A 19,289-nucleotide genomic window follows, 5' to 3' on the forward strand; every position below is an offset into this window, starting at 1 on the left:
GTAACAGTGGAGACCGACGGCTCCGCCCACCCGGGGCGCGCGCCTCTCAACCTCTGTTGGAATCTCTACCATGTAAGATCACACGCATTCCTGAGGTTTTGTATTATGTGTGTGCAAGGTATAGAAATAAATGCACCACGTCATTAAGGCTAATTGTAAACAGGCAAGAAATAAGTAAACAAACAGATACATTAAGAATTATTTGGTGCCATCTAGCTTAAATTAACATGCAAAAATTACCAATTGATATTTAACATACAGTGTTTCTGATTTAATGTAACGCAGTCTATTGTTTATAACTTCAACGATGAACTATAAGCTGTTTTCCATTTAAACCAGTTCAAAATGTGGTCCAGTAGGATTTTAGTGGTTTTCTATTTGTCCTCATCCGCCAGATTACAGACCCACAGGGAATCCATTAAAAGTCCCTTAGTCGAAGTAAATTTTGGTTATTTATATTATATGGTTTCTATATTTTTCTATATTAATAATTTACAGAAACAACGTGTTCAATTTTACATTATTTAAATCAGTTTATAAATAAATAAATTAACACGGATATTATGTTTCTGTATTATTTAAAAAGACATGTTTATTAATACGATCGTGTCCTTAGAAATCGATTTTACAATAAGACATTTGTTTACTTTCCTTTTAAATAGTCAATAAAAAATCTTTCTCTCTTGATTGGGCGCACGTCCTGTTCGTCATTCGTTCCTTCCAGAGGGCGTTTCCCGAAGCGGTGCGCTTCCGGTATGAGGGGTAAATTTACCGGAAGTAACACACAGGACCATCAACACAAGAGTAAACAGTAGCGCTTTTTTCAGTTTATGTAAGAAAATCTCAACAACAATGAAATGAGACGTTATAGGCAAGACTTCGGTCAGACGGCACGGCCAGTCTGTGATGTTTACGAGTGGAATACGCACGCGTAAAGGTAGTTTTATTCTGACATTTTATCTTTTCGATAAGGTTAGCATCAACATTAGCAGGGCCTGACAACCGCGTTCAGTGTGTTCTTATCAATGTGTGTTTTATTTAAACCATTACGCAAATGTGACATTCTTTCTTTCGGTGATCATATGAGTACATTTGTGGTAATACTCCCATCCTAACTTACTCAATAAACGTTATAGCGTTTGTTAATAAAATCTCTTAGTTTGCTAAATCCCTCGTTGGTTGTTGTGTTACTGTCATCTGTTGTCACTTTGTTTGGGATTTGTGGCTTTCAAAATAGATTGTACATCCTCTTATTGGTGTGAACACGGCTGGTCCAGCTTGTGTTTTTGTTTTGACTGATGCTTAACAGAAAGAGTCATGACAGCTAGTTGCTGACAAGACTCATTGATACTTAAAGTTGTTATTTATACACTTATTGCTTAAAATGGCTTAAAGGAAAACACTGACCATACATTTTTCCAAACGACCACACACACACACGGGGTCACATGCAAACATGAGTAATACAAATGCTGTATGATGCTCCATAGATTGTGTAAATATCTAAACAACATCAGTGCAAAGAGTGACAATATACAGGAGTATGTACACCATATGTTATTATATAACAATTATTTGCACCGCGAATGCTTGCTCTTATGAATGTTTATATGATAAACATGCACAAGTGAACAAGCCGGCCTTGAAAACAGGTTTATTATCCCCTATCATTATGTGTAACCCTTATGTGTGATTTGTCTAGTGTAAGGATTTTAGCGCACTAACTTTTATGTGATGTACGCTGTTGATTCAAACAGTTTGTTAAACTGAACTGTATTTTATTGTCCATGGATTAATCATTGAACCTCACTCGTAGGTTGTGTTGTATAAAGAGGTGGCATTGATTTGTGGGTAAGAATAAAGGCCTGTCATGTGTGTTACTAAATCATAGATCATAATTACTAAAATGTAACTAGCTCTGTGCCATTATCTGTTTGCTACTCGCAGTAAAGTTTAATCATGATAGTCTGTTATTTGCAGGCAGGCATCCATGTCCCACCATGGAGAGGAGAAAATAACCCCAAAAAGAAGGAAAAGACGACGTTGCATTGCTGAGGAATCTTCAATCTCGACCTCCGACTGTAGGTCGGCACATCCGGAGAAGAACCGGAGAGTGTCAGAGGGATAAAAGATTGGATCGCAGAATGGCTTTTCTCGACAACCCCAGCATTATCCTGGCCCACATCCGGCAGTCCCACGTGACCAGCGATGACACTGGGATGTGTGAAATGGTCCTGATCGATCACGACGTGGATCTAGAGAAATGCCATTCGTCTGCGGCCTCTTTTGGTGGAGGATCATCGGGGGGATCGGTTGGAGATGGCAGCATCGGAGACGGCCAGACCTATGACCTCTCTCAATCTGTTGACATCACTTCCAGCTGGGACTTTGGCATTCGACGGCGCTCTAACACAGGCAAGTAGCCGACTAACTCCCATGAGACTGTTCTGCTTCTGGGCTCTCAATCCAGTTGGGTGTAGGCGTAGATACGTTTGGTACGATGGTTTGGTAGGTCAAGTCTGCAAATCCTTTTTGCACTTCTCTGTGTCGCTCAGATTAATTTAATGAAGTTTCTCTTTACTATAATATAGTTTTTGGTGTCCAGTGATTCCTCATTCTTCAAAAAGAATTGATGATATGTACAGAAAACCATCATCCTTTTAAAACGCCTGGTAAAACCTGGAGCAATACGGTGTAGATTTTGAATATTGTTTCAGTCTAGACTTCTTACATTATTTAATCATAAAATGTGACATACATAAGAACCAATACCAAATGTACAGTCCTGAAGATTACTGTACCAGCCATCGTACCAGATGCATAGTACCAGAACTGCGCAGGTAAAAATCTGACTGGCCTTAATAATTGATGTTTGTTTGTTTTGTAATTTGAAAAAAAATTCACAAACAATTTTTGGATTCGATAGGTGTCATTTAAGGTGAAATTACATTAATTCTTTGGTGAAATTGGAATTAATATAGAAGAGCGATTTTTCCAATCACATTGCTCTAAAATGAAGCATTAATCTGGGACATACAGGATCTCTTGGCTAAGGAAGAAACTGACTGAAATGAATTTGCTCTCTTTGATCCGTCCTTTCTGTAAAACACAAAAAAGTTTCACAACAGTTGCAAACTCTTTTGTGGTGCATTTCTTTATTTGCTTAGATGGTCAATAAGAAGTTTCTTTGGTGATTTTCTTTTTTATTGGCAGTGGCTTTTCTTTTTTTAATCCTTTTCCAAATAATTGAATCGCTGTATGTACATATGTTTCTAACATACATATTATTTAACTTTAAAACATGACATAACGTCTTACCCAAATATGTGTGAATGAATATCTGTAAGTATAGTGATATAATTTTAAGGGATTTAAATCCCTATAAAATCCTCAATATAATTGTTAACACGTTTTTAATGGAGTCAATTAGTTTCAGTCAATTTTTCTACCTCTTGTAACTGCATGACAGATGATTAAGTGAAGAAACGGACATGAATCTGGGCTCAGATATGTTGGGGAAAGTGTTCTAGAACTTTATTTATTCCTTCAGTAAGTATCTGAACGACTTATCCCCAGGACGACAAGAGAGTATCGTGACACACGAGGCGGCTGGTAAGCAAGCGTTCAGGGTGGGAAACAATGCTGAAATAGTCTATATAATTCTAAACCCGAAATCATAATTTCAGCCCTCTCAGAATAATATTAATACAAAAACATTTTCTGTTTCTAAGTTAATTTCTACACATTTACTCAATCCTAAATTGTATCTTTTGTATAGCTAGACAGAAATGTTTCATGTAAATACTAACGTGCTTCATGTAGTTATTTCTTTTTGTATGGTACTGTTCAATATCACAGTTGACAATGACACAGGGTTGCTTTTTGGAATATTTACATTTATTTACCATTAAATTGTCCAAAAATCTATACAGATTAACTGGTGACTGCAGTAAACAAATGAGAAATGTGTCTTGTCCCATTTCAGGACACCATACTTTCCACTGAAATGCTAAAGAAATGTGTTCGTCAAGTGTAAATACAAATAATTACATAACATGTATGCTCGCTTTCACAGACAAGACGACGTAATGATTTCTTATAATTATCATTTCCTATATATTTTTGATTTGGGGAAGAAATATGACCTGAATATTTCATCCTGAGATCAAACCTTATTCAAAAAGACAAAGCTGATGATATATTGGGTTGAGACAAATATATAGATTTGCTAGGTGACGGGTGCTTTAAATAAAGTCTGTTTTCTTGTCATGACCTTCAGTATTTTGATAACAGGTGAACTGAATTAAAAACCGCCCATTCAGCACAATACATCCAGTAATGAGAAGTTAAACTATAAGTGACTGTAGTTTGATGAGATGTTCTTCTTTGTACTGTCATGAGATAAAGGTCTGATCTGTTCACTTAAAGCTCAACGTCTGGAGCGCTTGAGGAAAGAACGGCAGAATCAAATCAAGTGTAAAAACATCCAGTGGAAGGAAAGAAGCTCGTCTCACTCAGGTACAGTATCTTCAACGTGACACTCTTGCTTAAGAGTCAACTTCACGTTTCATTTCTGTCATCTTCTGAATATCGTTATTTCTCATCTTCTGAATATCGTATTGCTCTAGCAGAGGATTTGAGCTCGCTGTTTGAGAAAAAGGACTTTAAGGAACGGCAACGGAACACGGGCAGTAAATCCATGCTCTCGCTGCGACTCGAACAGTGTCCCCAACAGCTCAATAACCCCTTTAATGAATACTCCAAATTTGATGGCAAGGTGAGCTCGTCTTTTCTTTGACGTGATTAATGACAACACGAGACCCCAACTATTGTATTGTAAATTTTTCATATAATGTACATATATTAAGTTATTCCTTCAACAGTGGAATTCAACAGTGAACACGTTGCTTAAGACATCCATAATGTCAAGTAGCAGTGTTTTTCTAAGAATGCTTTCTCTGAAAAGCAAAAAAGTACAAAAAGGTTAAATATGCATATTATGTTTGTTTTTTTAGGGCCATGTTGGTACAACGGCAACCAAAAAAATTGACGTCTACCTCTCAATGCAGTCCACCCAAGAAAAGCTTCACCCCATGACGGTGGTCACCATGGCCAACGCTCGCGTCCACGATCTCATCGGGCTCATCTGCTGGCAGTACACCTGCGAGGGTCGGGAACCCAAGCTTACGTAAGTACAGATAAAACACTTTATTGTACTGGTCAATCAGCGGGGTAATCAATAGAGCAGTTTATTGGATTATTCTTATTTGCAAGCTTTGGTTTTTCTGTCTTGTTAATTGTTGTCAGCCTATGCTGAATATTACTCGGTCATTCAATCGCAAAATAAAGGTTTAAACCAGAATATCATACAAATTTAGGGGTGGAGGGTCATGTGGCCTCCTGGCAACCATCCATTGCACTTTAGAAACTGCATAACTCCATCATGACCCACAACACCCTTTCTCCAAGAGTTTAGGCTATATGCGCAATGAGTTCATCGCTATTACACTTTATGCAAATGAAATGGCCTGTTGTAAGTAATACGGATCCAATCCAGTGTATCATGAATAAAATATGTTTCATATCAATCTACATGTACTAGTAACCCTCCCACGTCCTCAACACATCTCCCCAGACATTTATATTCCTCCCTAGCCTGCTAAAGACAGTCTTGACCTTTCCCAGCTCAGCTAGGGATTCCCCCGGGCTTCGTTCTCGTCTCCACATTCAATACGTATCCGAGGTTTGCCGACTGAAAAGCGCAAGAATTTTCTCCCCGGTACGTGGTACAATATGAAGATTTATACGTGGGTCGGGTTGAGGAGAGACCACCATTAAAATGGAGAGAAGACACAAGGAGACCCTATGAAGCAGATACGCTCAAAGCCTCACACACAGTCTTGGTGGTTGAGGTTAGACCTGATTGGCATAGCAATGAGTTTTCCCCCGGCTGTTCAGAGGAAGACATGCAGGGCTCGTGTGGGGTTTAAATGAGTCTTCCTACCTTCAGAACCCTGTTTATGAGTCAAGAAAGATTTTTGGATCAGTCATCTTTAAATATTGAGTTTGGAAAGCATTAGTAAAGGAAGAGTTTGCCTTCAAAATGAACTTTCTGTCATCGTTAACTCAACCTGTAAACACGTTTGATTTTCTTTCTTCTGCGAAAAACAAAACAAAAAATAAGATATTTTGAAAAATGTTGGTAGCCAAAAAATGTTGGTCGTGAAACGTGAATGTTGGATTTATATATATTTTTAAATTAATTTAAGTACGTATACATACAGTTTATTGCATATCACATTATTTAGCAAGTTAACAAATATCACATCTTATTTACATCGTACAGCCCTATTGCATAATTAGTTTTCACTTGATTATCATTAATTTAATGCAATAAAATATCGCATGCTTTTTCATTTCTTGCCCTGTTTGTCCAATATGTTTATATTACTTTATAAAATGACCATACATTTAACTTTGTACAAATCCATGTTATATACATGATATGATATTTGCATGTTTATGTTAATAGTGAAGTACCGAGGTGTGTATGGGTTGATCTTAAAACACACCTCTTCTGTGAATACTTAAAAAAAAGTACACTAACCCTCTTCTCTCAACAGGTAGTGGTCTAGCTTTTGTTGAAACTAGTAATTTTGTATTAGCACCTGCTCTTGTATGACATATCGCTTATTGCTCCCCGAACTCTTTGTAAGTCGCTTTGGATAAAAGCGTCTGCTAAATGACTAAATGTAAATCGTATTTGTCATGAAAATGCATCTCCGTGTTAATCTCCAGCATTCGTCTCAGCTGTTCGGAGGCTCTGTTGCACGCTATGACATTCAGTTTAGTCTTTACAGCTCAGGCCTGGATTTTAACAGCTTGTCAGAGCACATTAAAAGACAACACCAGCGTAGACACTGCCCTGAAGCTCTGATAGCTATATCATAAAGACAAAAGCTTATTATAACTGAAGTCCCCTACACTGAATGAATCTTGGCGTTCATTATTTTGCTGTTTTCCTTAAGGAGACAATCTATTGTGATATAAGACAAAAGCAGTGAGCTGAAGTAATCTGGAATTCAGCCAGACTACACTATATATAATACTGCAACAGAAGAAACAAAAGAGTTTTCTATGAAGTTAACACTTTAATGTTCGGTTCTTCATCCCAACAGGCCGCTCAATGAATAGACTTTTTTTCAATGCCTGACCATATCAATTGTGTTCGGGTTGTATTGTGTGATGCGAGAGAGAGAGCGAGAGAGAGAGCGAGAGAGAGAGCGAGAGAGAGAGAGAGAGAGAGAGAGACCGAGAGAGAGAGAGACCGAGAGAGAGAGAGACCGAGAGAGAGAGAGAGAGAGAGAGAGCGAGAGAGAGAGAGAGCGAAAGAGAGAGCGAGAGAGAGAGCGAGAGAGAGAGCGAAAGAGAGAGCGAGAGAGAGAGAGCGAGAGAGAGAGCTTTCACACAACCAGCCCATGTTTGTTTACTACATACCAGTCCATATATAAACATGGCACATTTAGTCAAGTCAAGTCAACTTTGGCTTGAAATTGACTGCAAGCAAAACTAAAAGGTTTTGGAAGTCGTAACTACATTCTAGCAGCAATAACATTTTCCAGTTTGTGTTCAGCTAGAACTTCCCATTCTGAAAACATCTTGTGCAATAAATCCTATTGTAATAAGAGAGATATTAAGTAGACTAAACTGAAAGGTGGGTTTATAAGTTCATAAGTTATAAGTTCATCTCTCTCTTGTTCTCTGCAGTGAAAACGTCAACACCTACTGCCTGCACATCGCTGAGGATGATGGAGAGGTTGACACAGACTTCCCTCCGCTGGATTCCAATGAACCCATCCACAAGTTTGGCTTTAGCACCCTGGCGCTGGTTGAGAAGTACTCGTCCCCTGGATTGGGACCAAAACAGTCGCTCTTTGTTCGAATGTAAGTTGTGACTTACTCTTGAAACATAATATTGATACATGCAAATGATGAAACATTATAATTCTTTTGATCATGGTGAGAGATTAGTTCAAATTGTGTCTTGTGATAATACCTAGCTATTTTGTACAATTTAAAGGGGAAAAGCAGTCTTATCCAAGAACAAGAAACGTAACATATGCAGTCATATATTTTACGAACCAAATTGCATGTTTGTCTTGTTGGAACTGTCTTTTGGCTTAAAGATGCTACATGAGCTAATAAAATCAAATCATTATATAATATGTAATAGTGGGAAAATGTATATGCCATCCAAGAAACCCTTTCAGGATGATGCAAGACCCCTCCACTATGCAATCCCACAGTTTTATTCTACCATAATGAATTTATTATTTATTTAATAACACAGGCAAATAATATATGCATTATTATGTCCCTCTCAAACTGTGTACTTGCAATTTATTTTGTCAGGAGTTAAAAGAAAATGAAAGTTTATCTTTATATTTTATCTTTAAGGTCCTTTTTACATAGCAACCCAAAACAAGTTTTATCCATCAGACGTGTCTCTGAGTGTTATTTATTCATCGGCTCAGAGCTCTCGAGGTCACTGCTTGCTCCCTTCATGAGAGGCTGGTGATGTGGCTTTGCAAGGCCCAGGGCGAGAACCGAGCCTGTGCTCCGTCCGCATCGGGCTGAGACCTCTCCTCTCGGTTCTCAGGCCTGACGGAGAAGGCTGTCAGAAGCCCTGGCCCGAGGCAGACGGGTCAGCGCTGCTAAATGAAAGTGGACAAGCGAATCCTCTGTCCAGAGAGCCGTTTGTGTGCTCCCCGCTCTCTGGCCTGCGGTTGTTTATCTGTTGATGCACTTGTGTTCATGTGCTCAAACTTAAACCATTCCAGAGCTCTGTTGGATGAAAAATATCGCCCGATGAATACAAGAATAAAAAACAAACTGTTCTCTTCTCAAACTTGTGGGTTTTACATTATCTTAGATGCGTAGTTGATAAACTACAATTATTAATGTGATCTTTTAGTTTAGAAAATATTTGTGAAAAGAAATCTTCAAAATTTTGTATGAACAATTCGACTAGATAAACTTGTTTTGAGTATGTTTTGGTTTGAATGTTCCATGTTAACAACAATAATAATAATATTTTTAATAATAAAGATAATAAGAAAAATACATAATAAAAATAATACATTTTAATGCTAATAATAATAAGAAATTAAACATTTTAATAAGATTTATTAATATGAATAATATTTAATAATTATACATTTTAATAAGATTAAATGATATGTAATGAAAATAAATCGGGCAAAATAACCCGTAGGATGTTTTTGGATTTGGATGCCTGAATATTTTCCTTTCTCTCCTCACAGAAACGCTGCACATGGCTTCTCGCTGATCCCGGTGGAAAGTCTTAAAGTGACCATGAAGGAAATTCTTCAAAAGGCTCTTAAGAAGAGAAAGGGCTCCCAGAAAGGTTCAGGTGAGACATCTCAAATAAATGTTTACATAGAGAGTGTGAACAAAATCGCACACATTGCATTTACATTCACGCATTTGGCAGACGCTTTTATCCAAAGCCACTTACATAGCATTATACCATTGCATATACATTTGTTTGTAAGTATGTGCAAACCGTGACCTTGGCGGGCGTTGCTAGCGCCATGCTCTAACCACTGAGCTACAGGAAGCTATTCAGTATTTCAGGTGCAAGAAATCTCAACCAACATCCAACAAAGCTGTTTAAACCACCAATCAAACTGGAAGGTGAAAAAGTAAGCAGGTCTGTCGGCTGAGATCAGTCTGATAAGCGCAGAAATGTGCGGCTCCAATTTGTCTCGGCTGAATGGGTGGCACACCTGATAAGACCAGAGAGTTTAATACAAAAAGTCACAGGTAACGGATTGGCCGTGATGAGCCGGCCAGTGGGCGAGATAAGAGGGGTGAGAAGATATTGAGCCGCTCAGCGATGAAGCAGCGCAGGTGAAGAATGAAAACTAATGGTGTGAGAACAAAGGTGCATTAGAGAGAAAACGGCTGAAGGGCTGAAGAAATGATGGTGTGTGGATCAGTCAGGCTTCATCCCTCTTGAATTTCCCGCTTGGGTGGAGGACCGGTATTGTTTAAGGGATTTGTTTACAGAAGTCTGAAAATGATTTGAATGAGAATTGATTCACACACATGCCTTCCATAGTGTAAAAATAATCAAGGGATTGAGACAAGTGTCTTGCTAACCGAGTCCTCCTTGCGTTTGGTTTTCTGGTGGATTGGCTTGCAGTGAGAGGATGGTCCGGTCTTATGGGTCATGGTTGGTCTTGGATCTTTGATGGTGTCTCAGAAGACGTTTGAGCGGATGTGATGTGTGATCTGCATTTAGATGAGTATTGACTGTTTAATTTGCCGTTGGAAACAAAGACGCCCATCAGATCTTTTGTCAGAAATGTGGTTCTCTCTTCTGCTCCTGCGTTTATTTTACTTACAAAAAACTGATCAACAAAATCACACTGTATTTATACAACAAACTATCTGGCGGTCTTGTTTCATGGTTAAACGTATCAAGCAAAGCACATGGACACTAGGAAGGGTGCACACTATAAAATATGACGGGTGTTATGAGTGGCGCAGGGTTTCTAAAGCTTGTGGGTCTGTTGAGGGAGATAAGCAGGATTTAATGCTTCCTATGTGCCTTATCGGGGGAAACGCTGCTGACATTTAGAAGAAGGTGATGACTGTCGGTTGCCACAGATGTCATGTGTGTGAACTACAGATGAGCTCAGAAGAAAGAAAAACCGTGACCGTTACACTTGGGGAAATGCTTTGAGACGTTGTACAAAGCCGAAAGTATTCAGGGACGGCATTATTTGTGTGGATTTGGAGTATTTAGCATCGGCTGGTTTACTTGGTACTTGGCCTGATATATTAATAGACACGTATAGAACAGAACTCTTCTATGTAACAGCAGTTGTATGGATTCATATGTCCGCTCATCATTCTTTGAGCTCAGATTGAGTATTCTGTTGTATTCACGGTGGTTTGTGTTGGTTTCACTCGTATGTCGTGTTGGGCTGGAGGGCGTCGTGAACATATTTCTTTCTCTCTCGGTGGAGGTCACAAGCTTTCCAAGGTTTTCTTGACATTTTGGAAACCACGGTATTTGCGAAAGGGTAAATATTGCCCTAAGTGTTTGACCTATTTAGATTGGCAGCTTCTCTGTATTGTTGCTTTTTTTGTTTTAGAACTAAATAGGATGCCTTGATTTTCCTTCTGGACATTTTCGTTTTGTGGACAATAAATAAACTGAATGTGGAAGAGTCGTGTTTTTTATCTTTATTTGCAAGACCACAGTATTCAAGTGATCTTAACAAACCTGTTCATGCAAAATCTTAATGATTCTAAAACAAGCCTCTATTTTCTTTTGCCAAATAATTTTCATAAATACGACCTGGATAATGACCTGGATATGTTACGGACTTGTTTCATGGCGTTCACCCTTTAACTATCATTCAGCCCTGTTACTCATGCTTTGTGTACGCATGCAACAGTAAGATCTGTTCAAACACATGCTGTGTATCTTTACTGTAGTTTTGATGAGTTGAAAATGACATCATAACTGACATTTTGGCCGGTTCAGGTCCCATGTACCGCCTGGAGAAGCAGACAGAACCGAACGTGGCTGTAGATCTGGACAGCACTCTGGAGAATCAGAACACACTGGAGTTCTGCTTGGTGCGGGAAAACAGTGAGTGATGATCCACCTCCAACTGCCATACACACTAGCTAGCACAGGTACGTCTGTAAGACGTCCGCTAAAGATCTGGAAAACATCTGCTGTGTAAAAACATCTGTTAAACATCTTAGAAAGAGCAGTTTTACATCCATAAAGATGCTTTAAAGGCTCTTCACAGCGATCCCATAGAAGAACCATTTTTAGTTCCACAAAGAACCATTCAATCAAAGTTTCTTTAAAGAACAATCTCTCTCTTGCTTTTTTATAATCTGAAGAACCTTTTTTCGCCATAAAGAACCTTTGTGAGTCTCCAAGACGTATTGCAGAAGAGCCAGCTATGTCTTGCAGACGTCAAATGGACGTCTGCCAGATGTTTTTGTGATATCAGGGGTGTTATCTGGAACACCTGTTAGGAACACACACATGAAACACCAATCATTTCTCTGTCTTTGCTTCATGTGCAGGTTCTCGAGGTGAGGAGAGCTCAGAAGAGGATCCACCCATAGACATCACTACAGTACAGGACATGTTGAGCAGTCACCACTACAAGTCCTTCAAGATCAGCATGATCCACAAACTGCGCTTCACCACTGACGTTCAGCTAGGTACATCCACAGAGTAAACCTGTCCTTCATCTGCCTATTACAGTCGAAGAGACGTCTGAGACATACACCTGAACACACTGACATTGACATTGTGTAGAACAGAACTGATGTTGTCTGATCTGCTGATACTGATGCCTCGAGTCTAATAACGCGTCAGTGTAGGATAGTTTATTATTTGGTGTAGTGTATTAAGTATCGTGTAGTATATATGTTAAATATAAACTGTAGCATCAATTAGGGCTGAACGATAAATATATAATAAACGCACACGATTTGGCGATTGTCTGCGATTATTCATTTCAGATTCATTCATTATTTTTTGCACAGTGAAGAAAGGTTAAATGCTGCTGCATCTGAAAGCCAGAGGGCGCTCTCAACGCAAAATCTCCAAAATATTTCTTGATGTAGTATAATAAAATGTAGATGTGTGTTTCTATGGAGTAATTATTGTAAAATTATAGTATATTATTGTGTTATAAAAATTAGAATAGTACTATTATAGTATAGTATGCTGAAATGCTGAGAGATGAAATACCAATAGTATAATATATTGTATAGTAAAGTTTTATTTTTTTATATTAAAATAGAGTAAAATATAGTATAGTAAGCTCTATCAGTGAGAGGTAGATCATCTATAATACAGTTTAGTAAAGGAAAGTATAAAAACATAATATTGTAAAGTGAGCAGCACCGGTAACGATAGTCTCTCCAGATCTTATTTGTGTCTTCTCACTTCTCTCAGTTTCTCTTCACCACTCATGACTTCATACATGATTTTGATCAGTATTTTTATACATAAAAAATATATTAGCACAGCTGAGAGTCCCACTTTCATCCCAACTCCAGCAAATCTTCCGGCTCTGGAATCTTTTGGAATATCAAGATGATTGACATATTTGAAGTGTTTGAATGCTATTTTTAACGTTATCTGTAAGACAGACAGCCGTCACATCCGTGACGTGAGATAGACGTGTCATAATATTCCAGCCCTCTCTCTGTCACACATTGAACGTTTGTTTTCATTCATATTTAAATCACAGCTTCATACAGCCTTTAATCTTTCACGCCTGGACTTCCTTCTCTCAAAGACCTTTTCATATTAAAAAACGTGGATTTTAACTGTCAGGTTTTCAGAAAAAAACCTTCATTCTCTGTGCAGGAATATCCGGAGAGAAGGTGGAAATCGACCCTGTCACCAATCAGAAGACCAGCACAAAGTTCTGGATCAGACAGAAGCCCATCTCCATCGACTCAGATCTGCTGTGTGCCTGCGACCTGGTGGAGGAGAAGAGTCCAAGTCAGTCCTGCATTTTATTTTATTAGGCCTGCACAAAATCTGCATATACACTTATTGACCTGCATAGAAAATCAACAGTCTCATGCTACGAGAAATGCTATTATATTGATTATATTCACATGAACGAGACCGGTAGTCACAGCATCATCTGTAAGGTTTGGGTTTGTGGGTGATGCAGACGTCTCATCTCAGGGGATGTGACAGGGTCGCATGCGCAGTACTCCAGACGCGTGCTGTTAACTCGGATTGATGCAGACGGATTGCTGTCATCTGCAGATCTCACGAATGCGTCTGGAAATGCTCTTGCCGAGAAAATCAGCGTCAGTGATGACCTCACGCACTGTATTTTAGCCAGACAGACGCGAGGGGCGATCACTGGGGGTGGGATTAGTCTTTTCGTTCATCAGGTGGAAGGCAGTATTGAGAAACTGGTGTTAGTTATGTAGTTCAGATTCAGATCAGTTTCACAGGTAACAGCTGTTCTTCCTGCTTGACAGAATTGATTGTATTTATTGTTTGTATGCTGAATGTCAAAACCTTTGTTATCTTTCTCTTGTAGGTCATGCAGTATTCAAGCTCACATATCTAAGCAACCACGACTACAAAGCGCTGTACTTTGAGTGTGATGCTGCTACAGTCAATGAGATTGTGCTTAAGGTAAGTTTGCATGCTTCGTTTCAGACACACATCTTGAACAACAGCTCTCCTACTTTTATACGTTTATACATGTCTGCCTATCTATGTCTATGTCTATCTGCCTGCCTGTCTGCCTATGTGTGTCTGTCCGTCTATATCTGTTTTATTTGTCTGTCGATTGTCTGTCTGTCTGTCTCAGATATATATCTGTCTGCTTGTCTATATCTGTCAACTTATCTGTGCAATATATCGAAATATGGCAAATATGCATGTCGCAATAGTTGAATCATTTTAAACATTCTAAAAGTTATGCGAAGGCCACTTTTATATCTTTCTATTCTACCTGCCTGTCTGTCTGTCTGCCTGCATATCTATATCTGTCTATCTATCACCTGTCTGTCTGATTGTCTCAGAAATATCTTTCTGCTTGTCAATATAATCTTTGTGTCTGTCTTTATCCATTTGTCTGTATTTCTGTCTATATATGTCTGTCTGTCCGTCTCATATATATTGTCTGACTGTCTCGTATATATTGTCTGTGGGTCTGTATCCATTTGTCCCGTCTGTCTGACTATCTGTCTATATCGGAATGTCTACTTGTCTTGTCTGTCTGGGTTCTATCTGACTGTCTGTCAGTATTTACCTGTTGATCTTCATATTTGAAGATGTTTTTTGATAGATTGTGTATTTGTGCAAGTTTTCGTCGTCTTGTTAACAGGAAGTATGCCATTTCTCTCAGGTGAACTACATCCTGGAGTCTCGTGCCAGCACTTCACGGGCGGAATTTTTTGCGCAAAAGCAACGCAAACTCAACCGCCGCACTAGCTTCAGTTTCCAAAAAGACAAGAAGACGGGCCAGTAGCCAAACCGACCCGCTGTCTGAACCAATCAGAGAGTGTGATGTGCCTACCAGAGTAAAGGGCAAACAGATGGAAAACCAGGGGTGAATCTAAAGCACAGATGAATAGAGAGAGGAAGCAAAAAGAGATGTAAAAAGGAAGAGAAAAACATAGTGATGAAAGAATATGAGACAGAATTAAGAGAGAAATGATCAGACAACGTCGTCTCGTCCGGCTGGAGTTTTTAGCCTCTGATTTTTCCTAATCATATCAGAGCAATTACGCTCTAGAATGTACTAGCGAAACCAACCAACAATCCAACTGAATGAACCATTATTGTTAACATTTGAAGCCACAGCCATCGAGTCGGATTCTGGAGCCCAGAACTGCTATCTTTACAAGCTGCTGTCAGTTTCAGAGACTTCTTTCCACTGCCTACAAACCAACTGTACAGAAACTCGCAGGAGGATATCACAAGCCTACAGAGCAAACTCTATTCGCTTCTCCCATATATACCTTCTCCCATATATACCTGCCGTTAAAAAGGGGTTTACTTAAAACGCTTCGTACGCTGTAAAGGTATTGCTTAACTTCTTCTTTTTTTCAGTAAAAACGTAAATAGCGACCGCATTCAGGGTGGAAAGACAAAACCCTCTTCGGCCATAGCTCTTCAGTGCCTGCTATTGAACAACACGTCGAGATTTTAAGCGAGTCGAGCTTAAGCCTTTCAAACTTTTACCAACAGAGGTTAAGGAATGACAGATTTTTAAAAGATCAAATATAAACAAAATGAATAACTGTACTTTTTACTGTGATCTGTTTTTCCTCTTCGTTGTTTCTTTGGATTAAATATATTATAAGCGACCGAACGCTGTCGATCTTTCAGGCAGACGTTTCGGTGTATTCTGACTGTCCTCATGGGCTGCTACGGGAATGTATTTTACCACATTTCTTCATCAATGTTAAAGATAACATTATTATAGTTATAAAGTTTATCTGTGCTCTGAGATCGTTCGTTTCTCCGCAGATTCCACAGGTTTCTTTCAATCATCGGGGCAAACTCAACACTTTATCGCCACTTCAAAAGCTGCTCTTGTTAAACTGGATTCAGGGTGCATGTTCTATCCAAATCTGTTCTGACTCAGGTTTCCGACTGCCATGTCTTGACCGATCTTTGTTGTTGTTGTTGTTGTTTTTATATATCTGTTGAAGGCTGAGAGCGGTGGCTGAGGTGCAGTTCAGCTCTGTTAGATGGACATAGAGCGTGATGGGAGAATCGCTGAATAGACATTTCAAATGAAACTTTATTTATAATGTTCTGATGACGGGGGGGGGGTTGTTATGCGGCCTAAGGAATCAACAATATTTGCTACAGTACGTGTATACTGTATATAAGTAGATTTTCTAATTAAAGACTGAACCACAATACAATTGGTCTGTTGTTTTTTATTTCTTTTTTTTTGTTTTAGTGTGCACACTTTTGAGGGGACGTGAAGGCTAAAGGACAGGTGAACTTACCTGGGAATACAAAGAAAACATCACAGAACCACGGTTAATTTTTGTAACGGCCTAATGTCTGCTTTGTGTTTGATGGATTCGACCGTCCCTCATTTTTCACGTTTCTATTTTTGATCCTCAAAATATGAAAACTCCAGAGATTTCGGCCACAATCACTGTATTGATGTTCATTGTAAAAGATGACAGTCGTCTTCATTTGAAAAATGATCAAACGGGAAGCATTTCAACAGAGGCAAAGTCTCGCCTTTGGGATCCAAACAAAACCGCACCAGCTGGCGTAGGAGACAGTCTCACGGTCGCCTCACTCTTGGGGTTCTTCGCCAGCTGTGGCCCCTGAGAGATCTTTTTCTGCCCCTCCATGGGAAACAGAGATAGACGCTGGTTAAAAATACCATAGACATCAGCATCACGTAGACAATAAAGTTAATCCGGAGTGACGGGTGCGAAGCTGAAGATGGATTTTCTCAGTTCTCGTTGCAGGAGGGTCTTGTTTTTCCCTCGCTGGTGTCATAGTGCTAAAATCTCCTTGCCTCTGTCAGAACGTTTGTTTAATCTCCCTGGATTGTCTTCTGACGGTGTCAGTTTGGCTCTTGCACACATTTCTTGTTTTTTTTGTGCACTTGTTTCGATGGTACTCGATTGCCCTCTGAGGAACTGCTGTTGTTTTTAGAGGAAGGCAGCAGAATATTGTGGTAATTCCAGTCCAGACTAAGAGAACTGCAAAGACAAATGAAAACTGAGTTGTCTTTGCAGTTTTCAAGATCTGAAAGTTTTGATCTTTAGTTTTTTTCTGCAAATTAAAAATGATGATGTCAGTAGAATTTAAGTGATGTTTGCCTCAAAATTAAACTTTCTTTCAAAACAGAATCTAAGAACACATACTTTACTATCCAAAAATGACTATTGGTCCATCTTAAGGTGGAAGATGGACGTATTAATCATTATATAAGTAACAGGACTCAGGTTTTTAACATTAAATTAGCAAAGAAATGATATATAGCCGCATGCTGTACATGCTCATAGCACGAAAAAACTATTTACCTAATATGTGCATTTTTACACTACACAAATTACAAATAATGAAATTAATTCGGTTACACGACAGAGTTTTCAAAATCCAAGTTGTCATTACAATATCATCAAATATGTAAAAAAGACGGAATTGCTTTTTTAATATAACTTTTCATATAAAATTATACATATAACGGTCTGGGTACAGAAGTGGCACCTATTTGGTGCAATAGCCCAACTGCCACCTCACCTACATGCTTTGTGTGTAACGATTTGTCTACCATTTCTATGTATCGCATTATTTGTCCACAGAACACACTTTATTTTGGGTATCTATGTTGTTTTTTTGTCGCTCATTACAGGTTATATGTCATACTCCAACTTTTCGACTGTTGACTCGAGTCATAAGTTTGGGGCCAACTTGTGAGAGACTTGCGATCTTTGGGTAGTTTAGCTTGTTTAAGATACTGTGCATTTAACCTAAGAATATAATATAATAAAGGCTATTATATCAAACTGAAATATCAACAAACATTACATTTTACTTAACAAATGAAGCCCGAGTATGAGTCCATACACAAACCTTTGTCCTTTAATCATTAAGGTTTTAAAGGAAAACCATTCCACGACCTTTGATCTCAGTATGTTCTTGTTGTTGTGCCTCCAACCGTCTGGTATAAAACATTAAAATAGATTTTGACTCTTTCCTTTTTCCACACTTGGTAGCTCTTGAAACGGACGATGAGCGCCACCTAGAGGTAAAAGATACATAACACAGAGACCACCAGAATGTGCAGTGATGCATTTTTTAAAATCTGAGAAAATAATGGATTTAATGTCCCTCTTAGCTGTGACAAACAATGATTAACACATTGTATAATAGAGGCAATTGAACAATTTCAATCTTATAATCCTTATGTTATTTTGATATATAACATGCACCGAAGGTCGCTTTGGATAAATGCCAAATGTAAATACTCTGTACTGTAACAAGAAAGGCAAATATTTTGACTTTAGTAAAGAACACGCTACATGTCAATATTCAATGTCAATTCTTACATCCACTAGATAATGAAAGACACCATTCAATTGCAAGAAAACCCACTGGAGACTGACAAGAGGATCTTTAACACGCCACATGGAGGCGCTATCACATTAGAAAGATATATAAGTCTTAATGAGAAGCAAGGACAACAGAAGCAATATTGGAGACACCTTTTTATTTAAGCTTCTTTGTTTTTTTCAGTGTATTTGTCTCGTTTGTTTTCAGCATAACAGCAGGGGTTGACACAATGATCCTGAAAAATATCACTTCTCCTATATATATTCATATATTTTACTATATACTTTGTTTCCCTCATATACAGTATATTTTCCAAATATCAAATCCTCAGGCAGGTTAGTTAGATTAATGACAAAATAGAAAAAATAGAATCACATGCAGACATTTCTTTCTGTTAACCGCTGTCCATATACAGTCTGCCGGGACATGTGCTATATAGAGGAGAGGACAGTGCTTTAAATCCAGAAACATGTGCTGGGTTCTGCTATGATGTGGATTCATTTGGGACAATAAAGAACGGTGAAGCAGATTTGACGGGCAAGATATCATCTGAAATGAAGGGAAAAGTAACTACATACAGTGATAATGAGAAACAGGAGCAAATAGTTTTAACGCGACAAAATTTCAACAGCATCAATTCACT

At 38.6% G+C, this 19,289-nt stretch overlaps 1 protein-coding gene across 4 annotated transcripts; it reads left to right on the forward strand.

Annotated features, from left to right (window-relative positions):
- Positions 1 to 755: 755 nt before the first annotated feature.
- On the forward strand, positions 756 to 17,431 carry mapkap1 (MAPK associated protein 1). 4 transcript variants are annotated; one of them, XM_079448709.1, is made up of 13 exons: positions 778 to 937; positions 1,981 to 2,415; positions 3,577 to 3,612; positions 4,429 to 4,518; positions 4,629 to 4,777; positions 5,016 to 5,188; positions 7,768 to 7,944; positions 9,324 to 9,433; positions 11,582 to 11,689; positions 12,142 to 12,282; positions 13,442 to 13,579; positions 14,139 to 14,236; positions 14,955 to 16,483. In XM_079448709.1, exons 2-13 carry the CDS (start codon positions 2,145 to 2,147, stop codon positions 15,075 to 15,077), a joined length of 1,614 nt encoding a protein of 537 aa, XP_079304835.1. In that variant the 5' UTR covers positions 778 to 937; positions 1,981 to 2,144; the 3' UTR covers positions 15,078 to 16,483. The 4 variants fall into 4 exon arrangements, with proteins under 4 accessions (XP_079304838.1, XP_079304835.1, XP_079304836.1 ...); XM_079448710.1 differs by having other exon boundaries at positions 4,632 to 4,777; XM_079448712.1 differs by lacking the exon at positions 3,577 to 3,612 and having other exon boundaries at positions 756 to 937; positions 4,632 to 4,777; positions 14,955 to 17,431.
- The last annotated feature ends 1,858 nt before the right edge of the window (positions 17,432 to 19,289 follow it).

The sequence above is a fragment of the Barbatula barbatula genome (genome assembly GCF_947034865.1).
Source record: "Barbatula barbatula genome assembly, chromosome: 2".
Lineage (NCBI taxonomy): Eukaryota > Metazoa > Chordata > Actinopteri > Cypriniformes > Nemacheilidae > Barbatula > Barbatula barbatula.